The 23,717-nt window shown below is 42.2% G+C and overlaps 1 protein-coding gene across 13 annotated transcripts in view; it reads right to left on the reverse strand.

Moving 5' to 3' along the window:
* Positions 1–23,717, reverse strand: part of LOC123510633 (heterogeneous nuclear ribonucleoprotein L-like) — a 212,584-nt gene that overhangs the window by 45,155 nt on the left and 143,712 nt on the right. For all 13 annotated transcript variants that reach the window (XM_045265937.1, XM_045265930.1, XM_045265931.1 and 10 more), the window contains one exon: positions 8,486–8,558. In XM_045265937.1, coding sequence (XP_045121872.1) covers positions 8,486–8,558 — 73 coding nt within the window. The remainder of the gene's footprint in view (positions 1–8,485; positions 8,559–23,717) is intronic.

Genomic DNA, 23,717 nt, shown 5'->3' on the forward strand with positions numbered 1-23,717 from the left:
GGAGAATAGAGATGAAGCAAAGAAGAATCAAAGGAAATAAAACGAGAGTAATAAGAAAGGACAAGAACACACACACACACACACACACACACAGAGGTTGTCAAGGTATCAATGTAATCTCACGTAATCTCCACACACACACACATCCACACACACACACACACACACACACACACACACACACACACACAAAGACGCTTCCACCTCAGAACAGTCTCTTCCTTTTCTTCCTCCTCCTCCTTCCTCTCTTCTCTCTCTTCATTCTCATATACAAACTTATCCTCCTCCTCCTCCTCCTCTTCCTCCTTCATCTTTTTCCTCTTCCTCCTCCTCCTCCTCCTCCTCTTGAGCTCCTAAGCCTTGAGTTAATCAGTATTTTTGTGGTTTTCTAAGAGTACCAAGTCCGTATTGAGTTAATGAGAGAGAGAGAGAGAGAGAGAGAGAGAGAGAGAGAGAGAGAGAGAGAGAGAGAGAGAGAGAGAGAGAGAGAGAGAGAGAGAGAGAGAGAGAGAGAGAGAGAGAGAGAGAGAGAGAGAGAGAGAGAGAGAGAGAGAGAGAGAGAGAGAGTTTCCAATATACCCATTCATCTTATGTTTGCTGACACCGAGGAGGAGGAGGAGGAGGAGGAGGAGGAGGAGGAGGAGGAGGAGGAGGAGGAGAGGAGGAGAGGAGAGGAGAGGAGAGGAGAGCGAATGGGATAAAAGTGGAGGAATAACATAATAAAAACGAAGAAAAGGAAGAAAGGAGAGAGAGAGAGAGAGAGAGAGAGAGAGAGAGAGAGAGAGAGAGAGAGAGAGAGAGAGAGAGAGAGAGAGAATAAACAAGCTGATGTTGATAGTGGTGATGGTGGCTGCGGGGAGGGACTAGGACCACCACCACCACTACTACAACCACCACCACCACCACCACCACCACCACCACCACCACCACCACGGGGAAGCCTGAAGGAAGCACAAGGAAGCCCCAAAAGACTCAAAAGCCCCTAAATTAACCCAGTGGTGTCTCATAAACAGCTTCACCTTCCTATTACTACTACCACGACTACTACTACTACTACCACTACTAACACCACTCATACACTATTGTTACTACTACTACTACTACTACTACTACTACTGCCACTTCTACTACTACTACATCTTCACGAACGACATTTCCCCCTTAATATCTTTCCCTTCAGATATTCTTTCCTCCCCTCCTGATTTATTTACCCTAACCTACGTAGGCTAACCTCCCCTCCCCTCACCTTACCTTACCTATCCTCAACTAACCTCACCTATCCTTACCTTACCTATCCTCAACCAACCGCACCTCACCTCACCCCACCGCACCTTACCTATTCTAACCTAACCTATCTTAACGTAACCTTACCTCACCTATGCTATCCTATCCTAACCTCACCTAACCTTGCCACACTAACCCAAACCTATCCTTACTTTATCTATCCTAACTAAACCTAACCTAAAATTAACTAAACGAAAAATAAAATAAAATAAAAAAAAGCTGCGTTGATTTAAAGTAATTTCCTCTCAGCCACCCTTACTACTACTACTACTACTACTACTACTACTACTACTACTGCTACTACTAATACAAATACTACTACTACTACTAATTACAATACTGAGCGTTTCGTGATTTCCTTTCAATTTCATTACTTGGTTTTAATTCGAGACGTAATCAACACCTGTGATCAAAGAGAGAGAGAGAGAGAGAGAGAGAGAGAGAGAGAGAGAGAGAGAGAGAGAGAGAGAGAGAGAGAGAGAGAGAGAGAGAGAGAGAGAGAGAGAGAGAGAGATGAAAGGGATCACTCACTCTAACACTTCCTGGCTGACACACACACACACACACATTCTCTCTCTCTCTCTCTCTCTATTCGTCAGGAGAACAATGGGTTGCCTGATGATGCGGGAAACGTCGTGGAAAATACAAGAAAAGAATGAAGGAAAAAAAAAAAAAAAAAAAAAAAAAAAAAAAAGTCAGATGAGAAATAGAAGAAAATATAAAAAGATAAGAAATAGAAGAAAAAGATAAGAAATACAAGAAAAAGATAAAAATAAATAGAAATAGATGGAAGTATGTGTCCTTCCTCTTATTCTTCTTTATCTTTATTTTCTTCATCCTCCTTCTTATCATTTCCCTTCCTATTATCCTTCCATCTACCTTTTCCTCTTCTTCCCAATTCATCTTCCTCTTTCCATCCTCTTTATCATTTGCCTTCCTATCATCTTTCTATCTTCCATCCATTTATTCTTCCTCTTCTTCCTAATTCCTCTTCCTCTTCCCTTACTCTTTCCATCTTCTTTCTTTCTCATTCCCCTTTCTATCATTATTCTTTATTCCTTCTATATTTTCTTTATCTTCCATCTATTTACCCATCCTCTTATTCCTCTTCTATCTTTTTTTCCTTCTCCTTCCTTCCTTCCTTCCTTTCTTCATCCTCTTATCAATTCTCTTACTTCTATCTTCACTTTCTATCTTTCCTCTTGTTCCTAATTCCTCTTCCCATTATAATTTATCCTCTTCCTTATTCTCCCCTTCTTAAATCTACTTCCCCTCTTTATCCCTTCCCAGTACACCCCCACATGGCAGTTACCCCTCGAAAGCCAGCCAGATTTAGACCCAGATCCCCAGCCACGCCCCCCACGCCCCGTCCCACGCCACCCCAGTAAGCCCTGCGTCTGTGTGCTATCCCAGGGGCGCGGCAGGTCCCTGAGTCGCCTCTGTCACATGGTAATCTCAGGGACATGATACTAAGATAAGTGAACTGGGGAGGGGAGGAGAGGAGAGGAGAGGAGAGAGAGAGAGGAGAGAGAGAGAGAGAGAGAAGAGGGATTTAAGGAGGAGAGAAAAGTAGAAAGACTGGAGGGGAAAAAAATGAAGGGAGGGAAAATGGAGGAAAAAAATGGAAAGAAAACAAAAAATGAAGGAAAATAAATAAGTGGAGGAAAAGTGAGAAAAGAAAAGGAGGAGGAGGAGGAGGAGGAGGAGGAGGAGGAGGAGGAGGAGGAGGAGGAGATAAGGAATGAGAGGAAAGAAAAAAAAGATACATATGCATTGTGGAGGAGGAAAGGAGACGAGTGGAGGAAGGAGAGGAGGAGGAGAGAGAGAGAGAGAGAGAGAGAGAGAGAGAGAGAGAGAGAGAGAGAGAGAGAGAGAGAGAGAGAGAGAGAGAGAGAGAGAGAGAGAGAGACGTGGATGAAAGGAAGGAGGAAAAGAAAGAAGAAAAGATGGAATAAGGGAAGTGGAGAAGAAGAAAATAAATTAACAAAGAAAGGGCAATAAAGAAGAGGAAGACGAAGAAAATAGAAAAGGAAGAGAAAAAAAACAGGAAAATTAAAACAATAACAAAATAAACTAAAGAAAGACACGGAGAAAACTAGAAGAGGGGAAAGAGAGGGGAAAAAAGAGAGGGGAAGAGGATGGAGAGGGGAAAACAATTGGATTTAGCTGCAGTATGAGGGGAAAAGCTTAGGTGACTAGCTTTCCCCCTTCCCCTTTTCCTAGTGAGGGGACAAAGGAAGGAAAGAGGAAACGAATAGGGAGGGGAAGGAAAGAGGAAAAGGGAAACAGGCACGAAGATAAAGATAAGGAAAGAGGGGAGAAGAGAAAAGACAGGTGAAGGAAGAGGGGAAAGGTAGAGAATAAAGGAAGGAAGAGGAGAAAAAGAGAATAAAGGAAAAGAGGGGAAAATAGAGAACAAAGAAAGGAAGAGGGGAAAAATAGAGAATAAAGGAAAAAAGGGGAAAGGTAGAGAATAAAGGAAGAGGGGAAAGATAGAGAAAAAAGGAAGGAAGAGGGGAAAATAAAGGGAGCGTTAAGGAAGAGGGGAAGGAAAAGGGAAATAAAAAAGGGAAAGAATGTCCAGCTGGATGAACACACACACACACACACACACACACACACACACACACACACACACACACACACAGAAAAAAAGGGACGTGTGTGTGTGTGTGTGTGTGTGTGTGTGTGTGTGTGTGTGTGTGTGTGTGTGACGCCGCCTCTGGACACTCACAAATTGGTTGTTTGACGAGAGAGAGAGAGAGAGAGAGAGAGAGAGAGAGAGAGAGAGAGAGAGAGAGAGAGAGAGAGAGAGAGAGAGAGAGAGAGAGAGAAATTAGATAAGTCTCTACACAAACTGACAACCAACCTCCCTCCCCTTTCCCCTCACTTCTCCTCTCCCTCTCCCCTCACTTCCCCTACCTCCCCTCACATCACAAGCCACACAATCACTGGTCACAATCATGAATCACCTTCAATTGTTCTGTAAGACGAAGAGGAGGAGGAGGAGGAGGAGGAGGAGGAGGAGGAGGAGGAAGGGTAGAAAAATAAGTCGAGGGAGGGTTTGAAAAGAGGAAGGCAACAGGATGAGGAGGAGGAGGAGGAGGAGGAGGAGGAGGAGGAGGAAGTCAGTGCCAAAGAGCGAGATATGATTCTCTCGTTACAGTGACCAGGAGAGAGAGAGAGAGAGAGAGAGAGAGAGAGAGAGAGAGAGAGAGAGAGAGAGAGAGAGAGAGAGTATTAGTGTCAGTGGTAGTGTTACTCTTTCCCTTTCCTTCACCCCCCCCTCTCTCTCTCTCTCTTTCTCTCCAAATAGGTATACCATCACTGTCATCTTCCACATTTTTCAACTGACGTCAAGCACATGTGGATATTTATACTCTCTCTCTCTCTCTCTCTCTCTCTCTCTAAAACAAGCATGTGTAACTATAGATGGAAGATGAGACGTGACGAGAGAGAGAGAGAGAGAGAGAGAGAGAGAGAGAGAGAGAGAGAGAGAGAGAGAGAGAGAGAGAGAGAGAGAGAGAGAGAGAGAGAGAGAGAGAGAGAGAGAGAGAATCTGTACACAGTGAATGGCTTATGGGTTAGGACACAACATACATGGGACGCCAATTTCAGGAGGAGGAGGAGGAGGAGGAGGAGGAGGAGGAGGAGGAGGAGGAGGAGGAGGAGGATACAGTAAGCCAAACGGAACTGACAAACTGACATTAGCGTTGTGAGAGAGAGTGTGTGTGTGTGTGTGTGTGTGTGTGTGTGTGTGTGTGTGTGTGTGTGTGTGTGAACTGAACTAACCATAACATACCACACACACACACACACACACACACACACACACACACACACACACACACACACACACACACACACACACTCTCTCTCTCTCTCTCTCTCTCTCTCTCTCTCTCTGACATGCCACCGCACACCACATGAAGTATATTCTCTCTCTCTCTCTCTCTCTCTCTCTCTCTCCATATTACATGAACCACGTATGAACATTTCACATTTCCGAGAGAGAGAGAGAGAGAGAGAGAGAGAGAGAGAGAGAGAGAGAGAGAGAGAGACGGAAGGGGAGATAAAGAGGCCAAGGGGAAACCAAACAAGAAATCAGTTAAGAGGGTCAAGAGGAAACCAAGAGGAAAAAGAGGAAGGGAAAGTGACCACGAAGAAGAAGAAGAAGAAGAAGAAGAAGAAGAAGAAGAAGAAGAAGAAGAAGAAGAAGAAAATGATAAAAAAAAAGGAAATTAGAATGAAAAGACTAAAGATTTAACTAAAAGAGGGAAAATAATGGTAGAAGGGGAAAAAGGAAAGAAAAAAAGAGGGAAAGGGGAAAAGGAAACCAAACACATAAGGGAGGGAGGAAATGCATTCAATGAGGGGAGAGGAGGAAGAGAGGAGAGAAGGAAGAGGGGAGAGGAAATAGAGGGAAAAAGGAATGCGAGGTATGGGAGAGGGAGAGGAGACTGAAAGGGAGAAATGGAGGAGGAAGACGGTCAGACAGTGATTGGGAGGAGGAGGAGGAGGAGGAGGAGGAGGAGGAGGAGGAGGAGGAGGAGGAGGAGGAGGAGGAGGAGGAGGAGGAGGAAGTAAAGTGAAATAAAAGAAGTTAATAAATAAATAAAGCAAGAAAACATATGTAGCCTCTCTCTCTCTCTCTCTCTCTCTCGAAGTGAAGTATGAAAAAAAAGTGAATAGATAAATAAAGCAAGAAAACATGTGGTCTCTCTCTCTCTCTCTCTCTCTCTCTCTCTCTCTCTTAATAACCACCATTATTTCACGAAGGCGACGTGAAGATTGCACACACCTGTACAACTCTTAACACACCTGTCTGCCCACACACACACACACACACACACACACACACACACACACACACACACACACACACACGACCCTCGCTTATAAAACAGAACTCGTGACACAAACAGGAAATGAAAAATGACAAATGAAGGAAAAAAAAAGAGAGAGAGAGAGAGAGAGAGAGAGAGAGAGAGAGAGAGAGAGAGAGAGAGAGAGAGAGAGAGAGAGAGAGAGAGAGAGAGAGAGAGAGAGCAGCTAAACTTGAGCCAGTAGTGTGAATGGAAATGAACCAATAAGAACCAACAACCCCAAACTCCACTTTCAATGCCTGGACCAGTGAACCAAACCGAACCGAAGTGAACCAATGCGAAAAGAATGAAGTAAAGTGAACCGAAGTGAACCGAAGTGAACCAAAGAGAACTGGTACAAAAAAGTGTTGGAAGAAGAAGAAGAAGAAGAAGAAAAGGGAAATGTGTCACAAGTAAAACGGATTTCTAGTATGTTTCCTCTCTCTCTCTCTCTCTCTCTCTCTCTCTCTCTCTCTCTCTCTCTCTCTCCTTCAATCCTTCCCTCTGTCTCTTCCTCTCCATCTCCCTCTGTCTCTTCCTCTCCCTTTATCAAGCTTGTACGTGTTATTTCCTGTCGTCTTCTGATTACTGGCCCTCAAAATACCGTCGGTTCATCTTTTGTCACTTCCCTCACGCCACTGAAGTGTTAGTGGCCGAGTGACTGACCATAGACTGTCTACTGGAAAATTGGCTCCTGGATTTCAAATATGTAGCTTCTTAATAAGGTAATTCATGTGAACTCCCTCCCTGCATCTGTATTTACGAATTCCTACTTGTCTTCTTTTGAGAGGGAGGTATCGAGGCATTTGCTCCCTAATTTTGGCTGACGCTTCTCCACTTTTTAGATAGCCAGCACAAGTGAGCCTTTTTTTTATCTTTCCATATTTTTTTTGTCCTTGACTGGCCCTCTTCCCTACATAAAAAATAAATAAAAATAAATAATACTCGTCTTCTGTCGATCAACGCACTTACTACAAGGACAAGATTTGATAACCACGCATTCCTGGGTCACCATTCAAAACTGAGACCCAGGAGCCACTTTAGAGTAGACTAGAGTATGGTGAAGAGGGCATTTAGGAGTGAGCGGAGATGAGGAAGAGGAGTTGGATGGCTGGCACTTCACTGTTAGAGACGAGACAAAGTGAAGATATAAGAATGTGTGGATAAGTGTAAAATAAAGCCAAGAGAAGCATGATAATTTGGAAGAAGAAGAAGAAGAAGAAGAAGAAGAAGAAGAAGAATTATGGTGAAGTCAGCTCCGTGTTACTAGAAAAGCTATGTAAATAATTCAACTAGTGTAAAGGTTACGAGAGAGAGAGAGAGAGAGAGAGAGAGAGAGAGAGAGAGAGAGAGAGAGAGAGAGAGAGAGAGAGAGAGAGAGAGAGAGAGAGAGAGAGAGAGAATAACAATACAGGTTCAAAGTTTACAATACTAATTCAACTCTTAGCAACACCACACAACTTTCCCTTCCTAGAGTCGCAGATCTCTCTCTCTCTCTCTCTCTCTCTCTCTCTCTCTCTCTCTCTCTCTCCCTGTCTCCCTTCCTCCCTCTCCCTCTGTCTTTACTTCCCTCCCTCTCTCCCTCCCCAGTATCCTCATGAGTATTCCTCCTGTTAATACTGTACAAAATCATATTAATCTGTCACTAGAGCATCTGAACCTCTAAAAACCACGTGTAACTTCAACCAGACCCTTTTAGTGTGTGCAGTGTGGAGGCGTTACAGACAGCCGTATTCAGAACCGCTTTGCTCTCACCACGACTATTTCTAAAGACTCTAGTTGAAGATACTCATGTTTTTACCCTTCAATACTGGGACACATTTTTACCTTGAGATTTGTATGTGCGGAGGTCACAAGACTAATGGCCACAGTCTTCACTATTTTAATCCCCCACATAAGTTTCTGAAGCTGTAAAAAAAAAATCACCAAATAGTCACCAGGATGAATGTGGAAACGCGTCATAGTACTGAAGGAGTTAAGAGTATTTTTATGGTTCTGGTGATGGATTAGCAAATATCTAGTTGATCAGGAGAAACTGTCTTGAAAACCCGGCTAATCGTCAATGGGGACTTGGAAAATTGTCTTAGTGAGAGAGCAAGGCGGTTTTGAACAAGCGGAGAGTAAAAGGGATCAATAGAACAGACAATTTAAACACCACTGGTTTTGAACATGGCCGAGAGTAAAGTGAATGTAAGAGAGATGATAAAATTGTCACGTTAAGAGTAAGGTGGGTCAATGTTAACAGAGATGATAAAATTGTCATGTTAAGAGTAAGGTGGTTTTGAACATAGCCGAGCGTAAGGTGGATAAATATAACAGAGAATGCAAACACTTACCACTGTGATGGGGTAAGCAGGATTCAGGATGGTCATTAACAACACATGGTTCGGTGTTTCCGGTTCCCCTTTCCTGTAATGAGAACGATTGTGGTCAGAACTGATGATAAAATAAGTAAATAGAGGTGTGGAGTGAGTGGGCGGTAAGGTAAGGTAAGATAAGTATGGGAATGAAAAAAAAAAGAAAAAAAGAAAAGTGAATAGAACGAAAGTAAAGCAAGGTAAATTAAGATGGAGAGGAGAAGAGAAGAGAAGAGAAGAGAAGAGAGGAAATGGAGAAACGACAAAATGAAATAATAATAAAAAAAGGGGGGAAGAAGATAAGATAATATGGAAGAAATTATATAGTAGTAGTAGTAGTAGTAGTAGTAGTAGTAGTAGTAGTAGTAGTAGTAGTAGTAGTAGTAGTAGTAGTAGTCATAACAACAATTCCGTGTAACCAGCACCAACACAACTCAATACATTAAGTTTGCATGTATACAGAACTTCCTGAAACTGCGGTGCACACACACACACACACACACACACACACACACACACACACACACACACACACACACACACACACACACACACACACACACACACACACAAACTAAAAAACTTTAAATACAACACAAACAATCACAACTTTTAATTCTGAACAAACAACCAGAGAGAGAGAGAGAGAGAGAGAGAGAGAGAGAGAGAGAGAGAGAGAGAGAGAGAGAGAGAGAGAGAGAGAGAGAGAGAGAGAGAGAGAGAGCAAATAAAAACTTGAATCATGATATATCAGAGTTACTAACATGTAAAATTGAACCCCCTCTCTCTCTCTCTCACCTTCAATAATTTCTCCCTTTTCCTTTCCTCTATTTCCCTCATTCCATTCCTTACTTTCCTCTTCCTCTCCTCCTCCTCCTCCTCCTCCAGCACTTGCATCTAAGCACCACTTCAAGACCAGCCACCTCAAGTGTTCCTTACTGTGGTTTGTGTCATCATTATTATTATTATTATTATTACTACTATTATTATTGTTATCACTGTTACCATTCTTACAGCTGTTATTATTGGTAGTGGTAGAAGAGGTTTCCAATGTAAGATTTATGAATAGTGAAGAGGGCATAAATAAGAAGAGAGGAGGAGGAGGAGGAGGAGAAGGAGGAGGAGGAGTGGGAAATGAGAGAGGTTGGAAATTATCAAAAGAAAAAAGAAATAAAAGAAAATAAATAAGACAAATCGAAGTTAAGAAATAAGGTATGAGAACAAGAATAAAGGGAAAAGAATGAAGGGAAAGGAGAAACAATGAAATGGAGAGAAAGATCAGAAAAGACAGAGGAAAAAAGGAAACAGAAGAGGAAAGATGATAAAGAAAGAAACGAAGAAAAGGAAGAGAAACAAATAAAAAGAGAAAAAGTAGAAGAGAGAAGAGAAAGAGGAAAAAAGAACTTAGAGAAAAGGAAAGAAGGAGAAATAAAGAAACAAAAAAGTAAAAATGAAAAAACAGAAAAGGAGAGAAAAAAGAGAAGTAGAAAGGAGAGAAAAGAGGAAAAGGAAAAGGAGAAACAAAGAAAATGTAGAAAAATAACAAATAACAGACATTTACGCCCCCCAAAAAAAAAAAAAAATATTATAAAAGTATTGAAGCAAAGAGTGGGTGTAAATTCTTTAAGTTGTGATCCTGGAAGAGGTAGTTACTTAATTAATGAATTCCTCTTACTACAGAGAGTGGCAGAGGGAGAGGGGAGAGTGAGGGGGAATGGGAGAGGGAAGATAGTGAGAGGGAGCGTGAAAGAGGAAAGAGAGAGAGAGGAGGAGGGAGTGAAGAGAGATGAGTGAGATGGGAGTGAGGGAGGGATGAGGGAGGAGTGAGATAGGAGTGAGTGAAGTGGGGAATGAAAGAGAATGGGAGTGAGGGGGGAAATGAGAGAGAGGAGAGGAGGGGAAGAGGGAAGGGAGTGGGGGCAGTGAGTGAGTGAGGGGAGAGAGAGAAAGGGGAGAGAGTGAGAGGGTAGTGAGAGGTGCGTGTGTAAGTGTTTTATTAAAGTACTGAACAAATTATGCGAGTAATGTTTTGATATATTTCCGTGTTCAGCTCTCTCTCTCTCTCTCTCTCTCTCTCTCTCTCCTCAAGTGATAAAGTGCACGAAACCACTTGTATTACTCATGCCAATTGAATTTCCTCACACACACACACACACACACACACACACACACACACACACACACACACACACACACACACACACACAGCCTTTGCAATAATCATCCACTTCTCTCCATTATCTTCCCCCCTCCTCCTCCTCCTCCTCCTCTTCATGTCCTTCCTGCTTACTTCCCTATCCTCTTCTTCCACCCTTCTCCTCCTCCTCCTCCTCCTTTCCATTACCTCTGAACATCCTCCCTTTCCTTCCCTATCATTACTAGCCTCCCTCCTCCCTTTACCTCCCATCAGCATCAGTTACCTCCCTCCCTCCGCTTCTTCCTTCCTCCCTTTCCTCCTCATTACCTCCCCATCTCTTTTTCTTTTCACTCATCACTACTTCTCTCCCTTCCCCTTCCTCTCTACAAAAATTTCTCTCTCTCTCTCCTCTCTCTCTCTCTCTCTCTCTCAGCTCTCCATCTCTACAGCCTCCATTTCTCATCTCTCACCTCTCTCCTTCCTTCCTCTCTCTCTCTCTCTCTCTCTCTCTCTCTCTCTCTCTCTCTATATATATATATATATATATATATATATATATATATATATATATATATATATATATATATATATATATAAACTTCGCTTTTAAATCCTTCCTTTCCTTCTTTCCCTTTAAATTTTGTCATGTTCTTTCCCTTTTCATATATTCCCTCTTACTTATCTCCATCCCTCTCCCTCTCCTCTCTCTCTCTCTCTCTCTCTCTCTCTCTGTGCGTGAACCTGGTGGCGATAAATCAGAGTGGGTTCATTTCGAGGCCGAGAGTTCATGTTCATGTTAATTGTCGCCTCCGTAGTGCGTTAATATTAGAGGCGGTACTGCAGCCCACCACCGCCCCTGTTAATGGCCGCCAGATGTCACCTCCACCACCACCACCACCACCACCACCACCACCACTACTACCACCACCACCGCCACCTGCCAGAGACTCCACTGCCCTACTCTTACTCTCCTTTACTCCAAGATTCCTACTGTTTGTGTAGTAGTAGTAGTAGTAGTAGTAGTAGTAGTAGTAGTAGTAGTAGTAGTAGTAGTAGTAGTAGTAGTAGTAGTAGTAGTAGTTTTGTTTTTGTGATGTACTTTTGTTTCCTCTCTCTCTCTCTCTCTCTCTCTCTCTCTCTCTCTCTCTCTCTCTCTCTCTCTCTCTCTCTTCCTAGCCTTTTCTCTTCTTTTATCTTAATTTTTCTTCCTTCCATTTCTCTCTTCCTCTTCCTTATGTTACGATTTATTTTCTTTGTCTTATTTCTTCCTCTTCTCATTCTCTTGCTCTTCTCCTCTTCCTCCTTCCCCTCCTCCTCCTCCTGTTCCTCTTCCTCCCACTCCGTTGCAGGCTCTCACATCTTCCATTCAATCCCATCTCTCTCTCTCTCTCTCTCTTGCAGCTTCGTTCCTCTTTGTCACCACCACACGATCCTCTCTCTCTCTCTGACATTGTGAAAGCTTCTAATATCACTAATTGTCACAACAAGGAAAATAACAAAAGCAACAACAACAACAACAACAACAACAACAACAATAATAATAATAAAATAATAATAATAATAATAATAATAATAATAATAATAATAATAATAATAATAATAATAATAATAATAGTAGTACTAATAATAATTGACATTTACTTCAACAATACTAAATTTAGGCTGAATTCATACATAATCTAATAATGAAACCTCTCTCTCTCTCTCTCTCTCTCTCTCTCTCTCTCTCTCTAACAAGTCACTTTCACACACACCCCTAAAAAGTGAGCCCACCATATAACAACTCCCCCATAACACACACACACCTGCTTTCCTCTCCCCAGGGTAATTAATTATCCTCCCCTGCCATACACGCTGCCCCAAAATGAGACCCATCTATCAAACTTTCCCTGCTAACAATACAATAATACTTTCACCCCCTTAATGCTGCCCTGACAAATATCCACAGCTAGGGTAATAGTTTCCACACACACACACACACACACACACACACACACACACACACACACACACACACACAGTCACTCACTCACTCACTCATAAACAGACAGACAGACACAGACACACTCACTCACTCAATCTCTCTCACGCACACACACAGTCACTCACTCACACACACACACACACACACACACACACACACACACACACACTCTCTCTCACGTATTAATTTTTTCCCTTCCCTTTTCGGTCATAAATTTTCTACCATATAAATTCACGGTTCCTTATTTTATTTTCTTATTTTCATTTTTTTTTCATCTATTTTTTTCTTTTTCCTCCTACTGTTGATCTTCTCTTTCTCCTGAATTCATTTTTTCCCCTCACTTTTTTTCTCCCCTGTGTAAATGAAATAGGTTTCCTTCCCTCGAAAGTGAAGCTTCAATTCCCCTCATACATTATTCAGCCTACATTTTTTTCCCTATCTGAAATTGTGATATATTTTTCTCAATTCTAATTTACATACTCTTGTCAGAAAATAATTCGATACTTCCACCTATATAAATTTTTACTCCAGAGGGTTAAATTATGGACACTTTATAAATACCAAGAGATAAATAAGATAAAATACAAATATCAGTATTTATTTCTATCTAAGCTGTTCATTTGTCTATGGATACTGAAGGGGTTAAGTTTTCCATCAAGTAACCTCAGCAATTCCCATTTTCCCCAACCAGTATTCATTTCTCAGGTAAGGAAAAATCAAAACACCTTTACTGCTTCCCTATGTAATTTCCCCATACACCTTTTTCCCCAGGTAAGAGCCCCGTTACCTATCCATCTTCACAGTCGAGAGACAGCGCCACACCTGTAACCCGGCAGGTGTTCCCAGGTGTTCTCAGGTAAAGCTCTTCGTACCCACCCCATCCACTCGCCAAGTTTCCTTCCACTTGGGTTATCCATCACAGCAATCCACATTTCTTATCCAAGGTGAGAATTCCCAGCAGTAATCTACCTTCCCCCAGCAGATGGCGCCTCTCCCACACCAATTCCCCCAAACAAATCGCCGCCCACCTTCCCTTTTCCCCCTTAGGATTTCCCCTCGAATCATTAATCACTCCGCCATCTCTCACAAGTCAACAGGATTAAGATTTATCACAATTTCTCTCTTAAGGAAAGTATTAATCTCACAACACCAGCATTTCAATACGGCGTGTGTTCCTTTACCTCCTCCTATGTCACAGTTCCTTATCTCTCTCTCTCTCTCTCTCTCTCTCTCTCTCTCTCTCTCGTGTTATCTATCTTTAATACTACCAATCTTGCTTTTTCCCCTCTTTATTATGCGTCTTATTTCCTCTTCTTCATATCTTTTATAGGTGTTTATATGTGTTTCTTTCTCTGCTCTTATTGTACGTCCATCCTTCCTGTTATCTATCTTAATCTTGCTTTTTTTCCTATTATTTCTTATTTCCTCTTTTTTCACTCCCTTTTCCCTCTTTTATACGTGTTTACAAGCGTTTCCTTCTCTGCTCATTCATACATCCAAATTTCCGAATCTTCAGCTAATCTTTCTTCTTACAGGCAAGACACATGTTAGCCTCCTCTTCCTCTCCTCCATGTGGGGTTAAGAAAAATGTGATGTTTTGAGGTTTTTGCATTTTTTCTTGAATTGGCTGGAGTTAGAGGTTTGGGGTTTTGAGGGTTGCTAAGAGGGATGAATGGTCTCCTATCACACCCATTTTTGTCTATTTAGTATCTATGGTTTAGCTGTAATGTAAGTCTCTTCGTATCCGTAAGCCTCTTCTTCCTCTCTTCCATGTGTAAATCTTCCGATGTGTGTTCTCTCCGCCTCGTGCTTCCCTTCATCTTAGCATAAATAGTCTCATCTTATCTAATCTCCTAATCTTTGTTACCTATTTGAATTCAACTTGATCTCATATCGTAGTCAAACGCTGGCTAGTACCCTATCTCCCTCATGGTGGGTATCTCTCTCTCTCTCTCTCTCTAACGCATCCAGTTTTACTTTTACTTAAATTCAACACAGACCAGACTACCTCCCTCCCTTCTCTCTCTCTCTCTCTCTCTCTCTCTCTCTCTAACGCATCCCAGATTTTTACCTTTACCTAAATCCAACACACACCAGACTACCCCTCTCTCTCTCTCTCTCTCTCTCTCTCTCTCTCTCTCTCTCTCTCTCTCACACACACACACACACACACACGTCCCAGAAAATCCTTCCACAACCTCTTCCACATCCTTGCATTCTATTCCACTACAATCCACACACAAGCCTTCCACATACCACAGAACGAACACGTCTAGGCCTACTGACTTCTCTGCCTTTACTCTTAACTCGGCCTCCTTATTACTAACATAACTATCCTTCTCTCCCCTTTAAACCCTCTCCATTAACCACTTCAGTACCAGGACGCGTTTCCATATTCATTCTACTATTTGGTGATTTTATACAGCCTCAGAAACTCTTACGGGGATTGAAATAGTGAAGACTCTAGCTATTAATTTTCTGACCTCCATAGACCCTTCCTAATGTCAATAAAATGATCTCAAAGGCATGCCATTCTGTCTTTAAATGCCCTCAAAACACGAGTCTCCATATTCATTTTGCTTACTATGTGGTGATTTTATTCAGCTTCAGAAACTCATGTCGGGGATTGAAATAGTGAAAACTGTAGGGATTAATCTTCTGACCTCCCTCCACAGACCCTTCCTAATGTCAATAAAATTACCTAATCGTACACAAATCTCAAAGTAAACATGTGTCCCAGTATCGATGGGGTTAAAGATCTCAAACACTACTTTCAACAATCTCTACATGAAGTGACACGGGTTTTAAATGTTTGCATGGTTGTAGTGATAGATTGATAACATTTCTACTTGACAGGAGAAACACTTTAGAGAGCAAGACTAGTCATCCACGTGGTCTTTGAAAATAGTCGTAGTGAGAAAACTTGACCAACACTACCTAATTTTAAGTCTCTAAATGAAGTGACACGAATTTTAAATGCTTGTATGAGTAAAGTGACGGATTGACAACATTTCTACTTTATTGACAGGAGAAACACTGGAGAACTTGGCTGATCATCTTTGTGGTCTTTGAAAATATCCGTGAGTTTTTATGCATGTTTATCTTGACAGGTTGATAACATTTCTACTTTAGTGACAGGAGGAAACACTTTAGAGAACAAGGCTAATCATCTCTGTGGTCTTTCAAACTAGTCGTGGTGAGAGAATTCTGAAGACACAATAATTTCAAGTCTCTATATAAAGTGACGAAGTTTTCAATAATGTTTGTATAAGTAAAGTGACAGTGACTAGATTTCTTCATTATTGACAGGAGAAACACTTTAGAGCTGATCATCTTTGTGGTCTCTGAAAATAGCAGCGAGTTTTTATGGATGTATATCTTGTTACCGTGACAGGCTGATAAGATTTCTACTTATTGACAGGGAAAACACTTTAGAGAACAAGGTTAATAATCTCTGTGGTCTTTCCAATTAGTCGTGGTGAGAGAATTCTGAAGACAGTTTTGAAGTCTATAAAAGTGACAGGAGTTTTCAATAATGTTTGTATAAGTAAAGTGATTGACTATATTTCCACTTTACTGACTGGGGAAACACTTTTAAAGAACAAGGCTAATCATCTCTGTGGTCTTTCAAATTAGTCGTGGTGAGAGAATTCTGAAGACACTAGATTGAAAAATCTCTAAATGAAGTGAAATGAATTTTAAATAAAGTCTGTATGAGTAAAGTGACAGATTGACAACATTTCTACATTATTGACACAAGAAACACTTTAAAAGAAAACGACTAACCTTTCCTGCTGCCTTTCAAAATAATCGTGGGTTTTCAGGATATTTGTACAATACTAAACACACACTGACATCATTTCTATATTACTGACTGCAGAAACACGTAACTCCTTCAATACTGGGACACATTTTTGCCTTGAAATTTGTGTACGATTAGACCATTTTATTGACATTAGGAAGGGTCTATGGAGGTCAAATGATTAATGGTCAGTCTTCACTATTTTTTTCCCCTACAAAAGTTTCTGAAGCAGTTTAAAATCACCAAATAATAACCAGAACTAATACTAAAATGCGCCATGGTACTGAAAGGCTTAAAGGAATAAAATTAACCATATGTGGCATTTGAAAATAATATTGATGACATAGCAAAACGTTTCAAAGCACATATATTAGTATTCCAATGTTATATTCAACTTAATTCCACGTCTAGACAAGGCTTTTAATTCCCCACCATCTCCCATCCTCCCAACACCTTCTCGTGCGCTTAATGCTCTTCAGTGTGGTATCCAATCCTCCTTCCTCTCCCCAGTGACACTTCAAGGTTCCTCTCCCCAACACAGGCACTCATCCCTCCCCAATGACCTCTACTGATACGCACGGTCTCTCTCTCTCTCTCTCTCTCTCTCTCTCTCTCTCTCTCTCTCTCTCTCTGTCAATGTCTCTTAGTGTAAGTCAATCTGTCTCTGTCTCTCTGTTCTGTCTTCGTTTGTTTATTTCAGTCTATATCTTTATCTCTGCCAGTTGCTCTCTCTCTCTCTCTCTCTCTCTCTCTCTCTCTCTCTCTCTCTCTCTCTCATTATTTCTATCTGTAACTCTTGCATCAGCTATTTCGACATCCCTCAATATTTGTTTCCTACACACACGCATTCTCTCTCTCTCTCTCTCTCTCTCTCTCTCTCTCTCTCTCTCTCATCACCACAACTCGCCACACGTCGCCCGAAGTGTTACAAAAGGGTCATTTGGGGACACAAACTTGAAATCCAAACTTTTGATCATCACCACCACCACCACCACCACCACCACCACCACCACCACCACCGCCGCCACTACCAGAAACAGAAAGTGGTGGTGAACTGGATGGACTGGTGATAGTGGTGATGGTGAGCACTAACCCCCCTCTCCTCTCCTCTCCTCTCCTCTCCTCTCTCTCTCTCTCTCGGCAGCCACGCGTGCGACACTAAAGAGGTTCTATTCACTGCCACAATCTACTCCCCACCACAGCCACACCACTCCATTTCCGTGCCACCACCACCACCACCACCACCACCACCACCACCACACCACTCTCGCATTGTTTTTAAGGCCACTAATACTAAAAATCAGTGTTCTATTACCACTATTGTCTATAGGTGTCACTTTTACTTCTTTATTAACTAACTAATATCTCTTTTCCTATTATTATTACTACTACTATTATTATTCCAGTACAATTTCTTATTCTAACCACTACTACTAAAATGGTGCTATTTTAACCGGTCACCACAATCGTATAGTCAGTTAATCACCACCACTCCACTCTCCCACCATCAAAGCCCTCCTACCACAATTCTTCATAACCACAACTACAACAATCTTATTCCTATCTTAAGCAGTCACCACAATCCTAAAGTATATCAACCACCACCACCACTACCACCATCACAATCCTACTACCACAATTCTTCATAACCACAACTACAACAATTACATTCCTATCCTGTCACCACAATCCTAAAGTTTATAAATCACCACTACCACAATTCCTAGCTAAACTACAACTACAACAATTGCATTCCTATCCTAACCAGTCACCACAATCCTAGTCTACTAACAACCACTACTACTACCACCACCACAACCCTTCTACCACAATTCTTCATAACCACAACTAAATCAATCGTGTATATTAACCAATCACCACAACCACCACAATCCTTCTACCACAAACTTTCATAACCACTACAATCGTATTTCCATCCTACCACAATCACCACAATCGTAAAGTCAATTAACCACAACTACCACAACATGAGATCTAACACCATTTTGCAACAACTACCCACACCAAGGTCGTCTGCAACCATATCTCTGACCACAGCTATTACCACCACCACCACCACCACCACCACCACCACAACTATGACGTAAGAGATGAACTTCAATCAATATTTAATGATTTAGCAGCTGAAGGTCATTCAAGCTACTACTACGACTGCAGTACTACTACTACTACTACTACTACTACTACTACATCACAAAAGCTGCTACTACTATTACAATTATAGAACGAGAACAACAACAACAACAACAACAACAACTACTACTACTACTACTACTACTACAACTGTCACTACTACAAAAACTACTTCATTGTAACGACCTCAACTACATAATCACCTTAAATGAACAGAACAACTTTTCCTTTCTTTCCTCTTATATAATTGTCAAACTTTCTCTCTCTCTCTCTCTCTCTCTCTCTCTCTCTCTCTCTCTCTCTCTCCTGGACAAAGAACTCACTCGAGGTCTTTGTGAAGGGGCAGTAAGGGAAGCAGTGTAGCCAGATTAGGCAGGTACCCTTAAACACCAAAGGGGGGTCAGTAACAAAGATGTCCTTTTTTGGTGAAGATGGGAGAGTGAAGAAGGGGAAGAGGTGAAGGGGAAGGAGTGAAGAAGGGAGAGGAGGAGGAGGAGGAGGATGAGGAGGAGGAGGAGGAGGAGGAGGAGGAGGAGGAGGAGGAGGAGGAGGAGGAGGAGGTGATGTTTAAGAGTGGTAAAAGAGTATTAGAGAGAGAGAGAGAGAGAGAGAGAGAGAGAGAGAGAGAGAGAGAGAGAGAGAGAGAGAGAGAGTAGCTATAGGTTATCCAGTAAGAGGGGAGAGAGGGGGAGGGCTACATTGATCCTCATCTCTCGCCTCTCCCCTCCTCTTCCTCTTCCAACCTCTCTCTCTCTCTCTCTCTCTCTCTCTCTCTCTCTCTCTCTCTCTCTCACTGCTTCTCTCCTCCCTCTCACTGCCTCTCTCTCTCTGCCTCTCTCTGCCTCTCATCTTTTCTCTCTCCCTCTCCTTCTCTCCCTTTCCCACTCTCTCTCCTTCTACCTCCTAGTCTCTCCAGCCTCACACAGACACACACACACACACACACACACATGGCTTAATACTTCATAAAACTGGGCATCTGCTTTTGTGTGTCTACATGAGTCGGGCGCCGCGTTAAACCTGCAGATTCATCACAGCGAGAAAGCCGCCGTCCCGCCTCCTCCTGCGTATTAAGGGTCATTCCCACACACACCATTTACCTCCGCTCCTTCACGGCACCATTCTTTACCTCCACGCCCATAACTCACCACACACACACACACACACACACACACACACACACACACACACACGCGTTTTCGTTTTTTTTGGTGTTTTCTTTTGATTTTTTAACTTATTCTTTTTTTTCTCTCATAATTATCTTCTTTCTCTCTTTTATTCATGTTTTCTTTCGTTTTTCTTCGTTTTGATTTGATCTTATTTTGATTCTCGATTTATTCTTTTCTTTTCTCAATTTTCCTCTTCTTCTCTCTATTTATGTTATCCTGTTTCCTTTTTCCTTATTTCTTTTTACCTGATTCTTCTTCTTCCTTTCTTCTTTTAAATTCTCTTCCTCCTTTTATTTCTTGACTAAATTCTTTCTATTTTTATTTTTTTCTTCCTTTCTCTATTTGTTATCCTATTTGTTTCTTTATATTTTCCTTCTATTATTCCTGTTCTTCCTTCTCTTTATGCTCTCTCTCTCTCTCTCTCTCTCTCTGACTTAATTTGAGTGGCGTGTGTAGACAGTTTAGGGCTGAAGGCAAAATAGACAGACAGTTCAGACAAATACTGCGACAAACACTCATATCTTCTCCTGTATTTAGATTACCTACCCCCCGTCCTCCCCCCCGCCTCCTCCTCCTCCTCCCCGCCCTCCCCCCTCCTCCTCCTCCTCACGTTACATCCACCTGTCATGCCTCCACTTCCTCAGGTGTTTAGTGGCATTTATCCATTTTCCGCCTTCCACATCATTTATATTCACGCTCTCTCTCTCTCTCTCTCTCTCTCTCTCTCTCTCTCTCTCTCTCTCTCTCTCTCTCTTCATCTACCTTATGTAACGTTTGAGTATTTTTTTCCCTCTATTTTTTTGCTTTGTTCCTCCTTATGTAAAGTTGGTTTTCATCTCGTTATTCACATTTAACAGGACTTTACCACTTTCAGTACTGGGACACATTTCTACCTTGAGATGTGTGCAATTGGACCATTTTATTGACTTTAAGAAGGGTCTACGGAGGTCAGAAGATTAATGGCCACAGTCTTCACTATTTTGATCCCCCAAATGTGTTTCTGAAGCTGCATGCAATCACCAAATATTAACCACAATGAATATGGGGCATTTTAAGACAGTTTGGCATGTTTTGGTCATTTTAAGAGTTTGGCATACTTTTTTTCTGCACATTTTTAGATAGTTCGGTATGTTTTGAGGGCATTTTAAGATAGTTCGCATATTTTGAGGGCATTTTAATATAGCCCGGCATGTTTAGATGGCATTTTAAAACAGCCTGCCATTTTTTGAGGGCATTTTATTGACATTAGGAAGTGTCTATGGATTTCAGAAGATTTATGGCCACAATCTTCACTATTTCAGCCTCTCCCCCCCCATAAGTTTCTGTATCTGTATAAAACCACCAAATAGTAACCAGAATGAATATGGAAACGCGTCATGGTACTGAAGGGGCCAACCTAACCCAGCTTAACATAACCTACCCTACCCCAAACCTAAACCTAGCTTATTCACCACGACCTATCCCCCTCTTTAAGTCATCCACCAACCGACATCCAGCTGGGGAGGGGGGAAGGGGAAAATGTGGAACAAAGACATCAAAAAAAGACAATCCCCCCCGTTTCCCCCTCCCTCAATTCTTTCCTCTCTTTTTGGAAAACACAAAACACAAGGACACAGAACTCTTTGTAACATAAAAGTAGAAAGCTTTGTACACAGACTCCTCCTCCTCCTCCTCTCTTTTGTGGAGAATGTGGAGGAGGAAGAGGAGGAGGAAGAGGAGAGGATTATTAAGAAAAAAATAGCAACAAAAGCGACAGGAGGAGGAGGAGGAGGAGGAGGAGGAGGAGGAGGAGGAGGAGGAGGAGGAGGAGGAGGAGGAGGAGGAGGAGGAGGAGAAAAATAACGATGAGGAAGAGGAAGAGAATCATAGTCTCTCTTCTCCTCATTGTTGGAAGTTCGCTGAGAGGTAAAATTCTCTCTCTCTCTCTCTCTCGCCACCTTGACAGAATAATCCGGCTCAATATGGAAGCTCCAGACAATTTGGGAGAGAGAGAGAGAGAGAGAGAGAGAGAGAGAGAGAGAGAGAGAGAGAGAGAGAGAGAGAGAGAGAGAGAGAGAGAGAGAGAGAGAGAGCACAGAAAAAAAAGCTGAAACCAATTTTCTCGAAAAGAAACACACACACACACACACACACACACACACACACACACACACACACACACACACACACACACGTCCATTAGAGAAGTAAGAAGGGATGAAGCTGCCTCGTATCCACTTAGCTAAATGGATAAACCACTTCCACATAACATCACCGACTCCACATCCACACAATCCACACACACCACCAAACTGTATCCACTTCACCTCACTTTGACCTAATCCACATAAAAAAAATCGAAGAAAAAGAAAAAAAAAAGAAAAAAAAAGTACATCTCGACATAAAAAAGTTAATCAATACAGAACAGTGGAGAGAGAGAGAGAGAGAGAGAGAGAGAGAGAGAGAGAGAGAGAGAGAGAGAGAGAGAGAGAGAATATTCCCAAGACGTTCCCAAAATCCCATTAACTATTTTTCAAAGTTTCTCTTCACCAAAACTAACACAAAGCGACCATCACCCCTCTCTCTCTCTCTCTCTCTCAGTTAACAAGGGGAGGAGAAAGATTTCCATTTTTCCTCCAGACGGCGTAGAAGGAGGAAAGAAAATTACTGGACGACTGCCAGAGAAGAGAGAGAGGAGGAGGAGGAGGAGGAGGAGGAGGAGGAGGAGGAGGAGGAGGAGGAGGAGGAGGAGGAGGAGGAGGATTGGAAGTGAAGGAGTCTGGAAAAAAAGACCACGATAAGGAAGTAGAGGAATAGAGAAACAAATATCTCTTTCTCGCTCTCTCCTTATTTCGTCTTTCACTGGTTAATCACGAGAGAGAGAGAGAGAGAGAGAGAGAGAGAGAGAGAGAGAGAGAGAGAGAGAGAGAGAGAGAGAGAGAGAGAGAGAGACGTCAAGGTTACCAACAAATTAGAGAAAAACAACATTTTCACCTCAACTGGTTCGCTTCGCTTCCTCTTCGATCTGTGACTTACTTTGTTCGAGAGAGAGAGAGAGAGAGAGAGAGAGAGAGAGAGAGAGAGAGAGAGAGAGAGAGAGAGAGAGAGAGAGAGAGAGAGTGAGTGAGTGAGTGAGTGAGTGAGTGAGTGAGTGAGTGAGTGAGTGAGTGAGAGGGAGGAGGAGGGAGGGAGGAGGGAGGAAGGAGGAGGAGAAAGAAAGAAAGAAGAGAGAGAGAGAGAGAGAGAGAGAGAGAGAGAGAGAGAGAGAGAGAGAGAGAGAGAGAGAGAGAGAGAGAGAGAGAGAGAGAGAGAGAGAGAGAGAATAAATGGATAGACTCGTTTTCAATGATTAATTTTAACATAATTTGAGATAGACTTCGACGAGAGAGAGAGAGAGAGAGAGAGAGAGAGAGAGAGAGAGAGAGAGAGAGAGAGAGAGAGAGAGAGAGAGAGAGAGAGAGAGAGAGAGAGAGAGAGAGAACCTGAACCAATGAACCAGTAAGCTGAAGGGAAAAGCAAACAAAGGAAGGAGACATCCGGTACAATGGAGGACCTGGTTCGGATACGGTGGCGGTTCGGATGAAGCCGGAGCGCGAACCGGATATATTGACGCAGAGGGCGAAGAAGTTGGGGGAGGGGGGCCAGGGCAGTGCTAGCGTTATTTCCGGGTTAGAGAGAGAGAGAGAGAGAGAGAGAGAGAGAGAGAGAGAGAGAGAGAGAGAGAGAGAGATAAGGTACAGTTGTAAATACAGGTGAAGTTATTGTCGTGTTTTACTCTCTTTTAGACCAGAGAGAAGGGAAAGCAGGCCGAGATTACGTGAGTGTGTTTTATGAAACTTAAAATTACATCTACGTACCTAACTTGCTTGCTGGTTATAAAGCGTGGGAGGAAGATGGAGAAGTGAGGCGAGGTGAGGGAAGGAAGAAGAGAAGGAAGGGAAGGAAGGAAGGGAAAGGAAGGAAGAGAAGAGAAGAGAAGAGAAGGA

Source organism: Portunus trituberculatus, chromosome 29 (genome assembly GCF_017591435.1).
Source record: "Portunus trituberculatus isolate SZX2019 chromosome 29, ASM1759143v1, whole genome shotgun sequence".
Lineage (NCBI taxonomy): Eukaryota > Metazoa > Arthropoda > Malacostraca > Decapoda > Portunidae > Portunus > Portunus trituberculatus.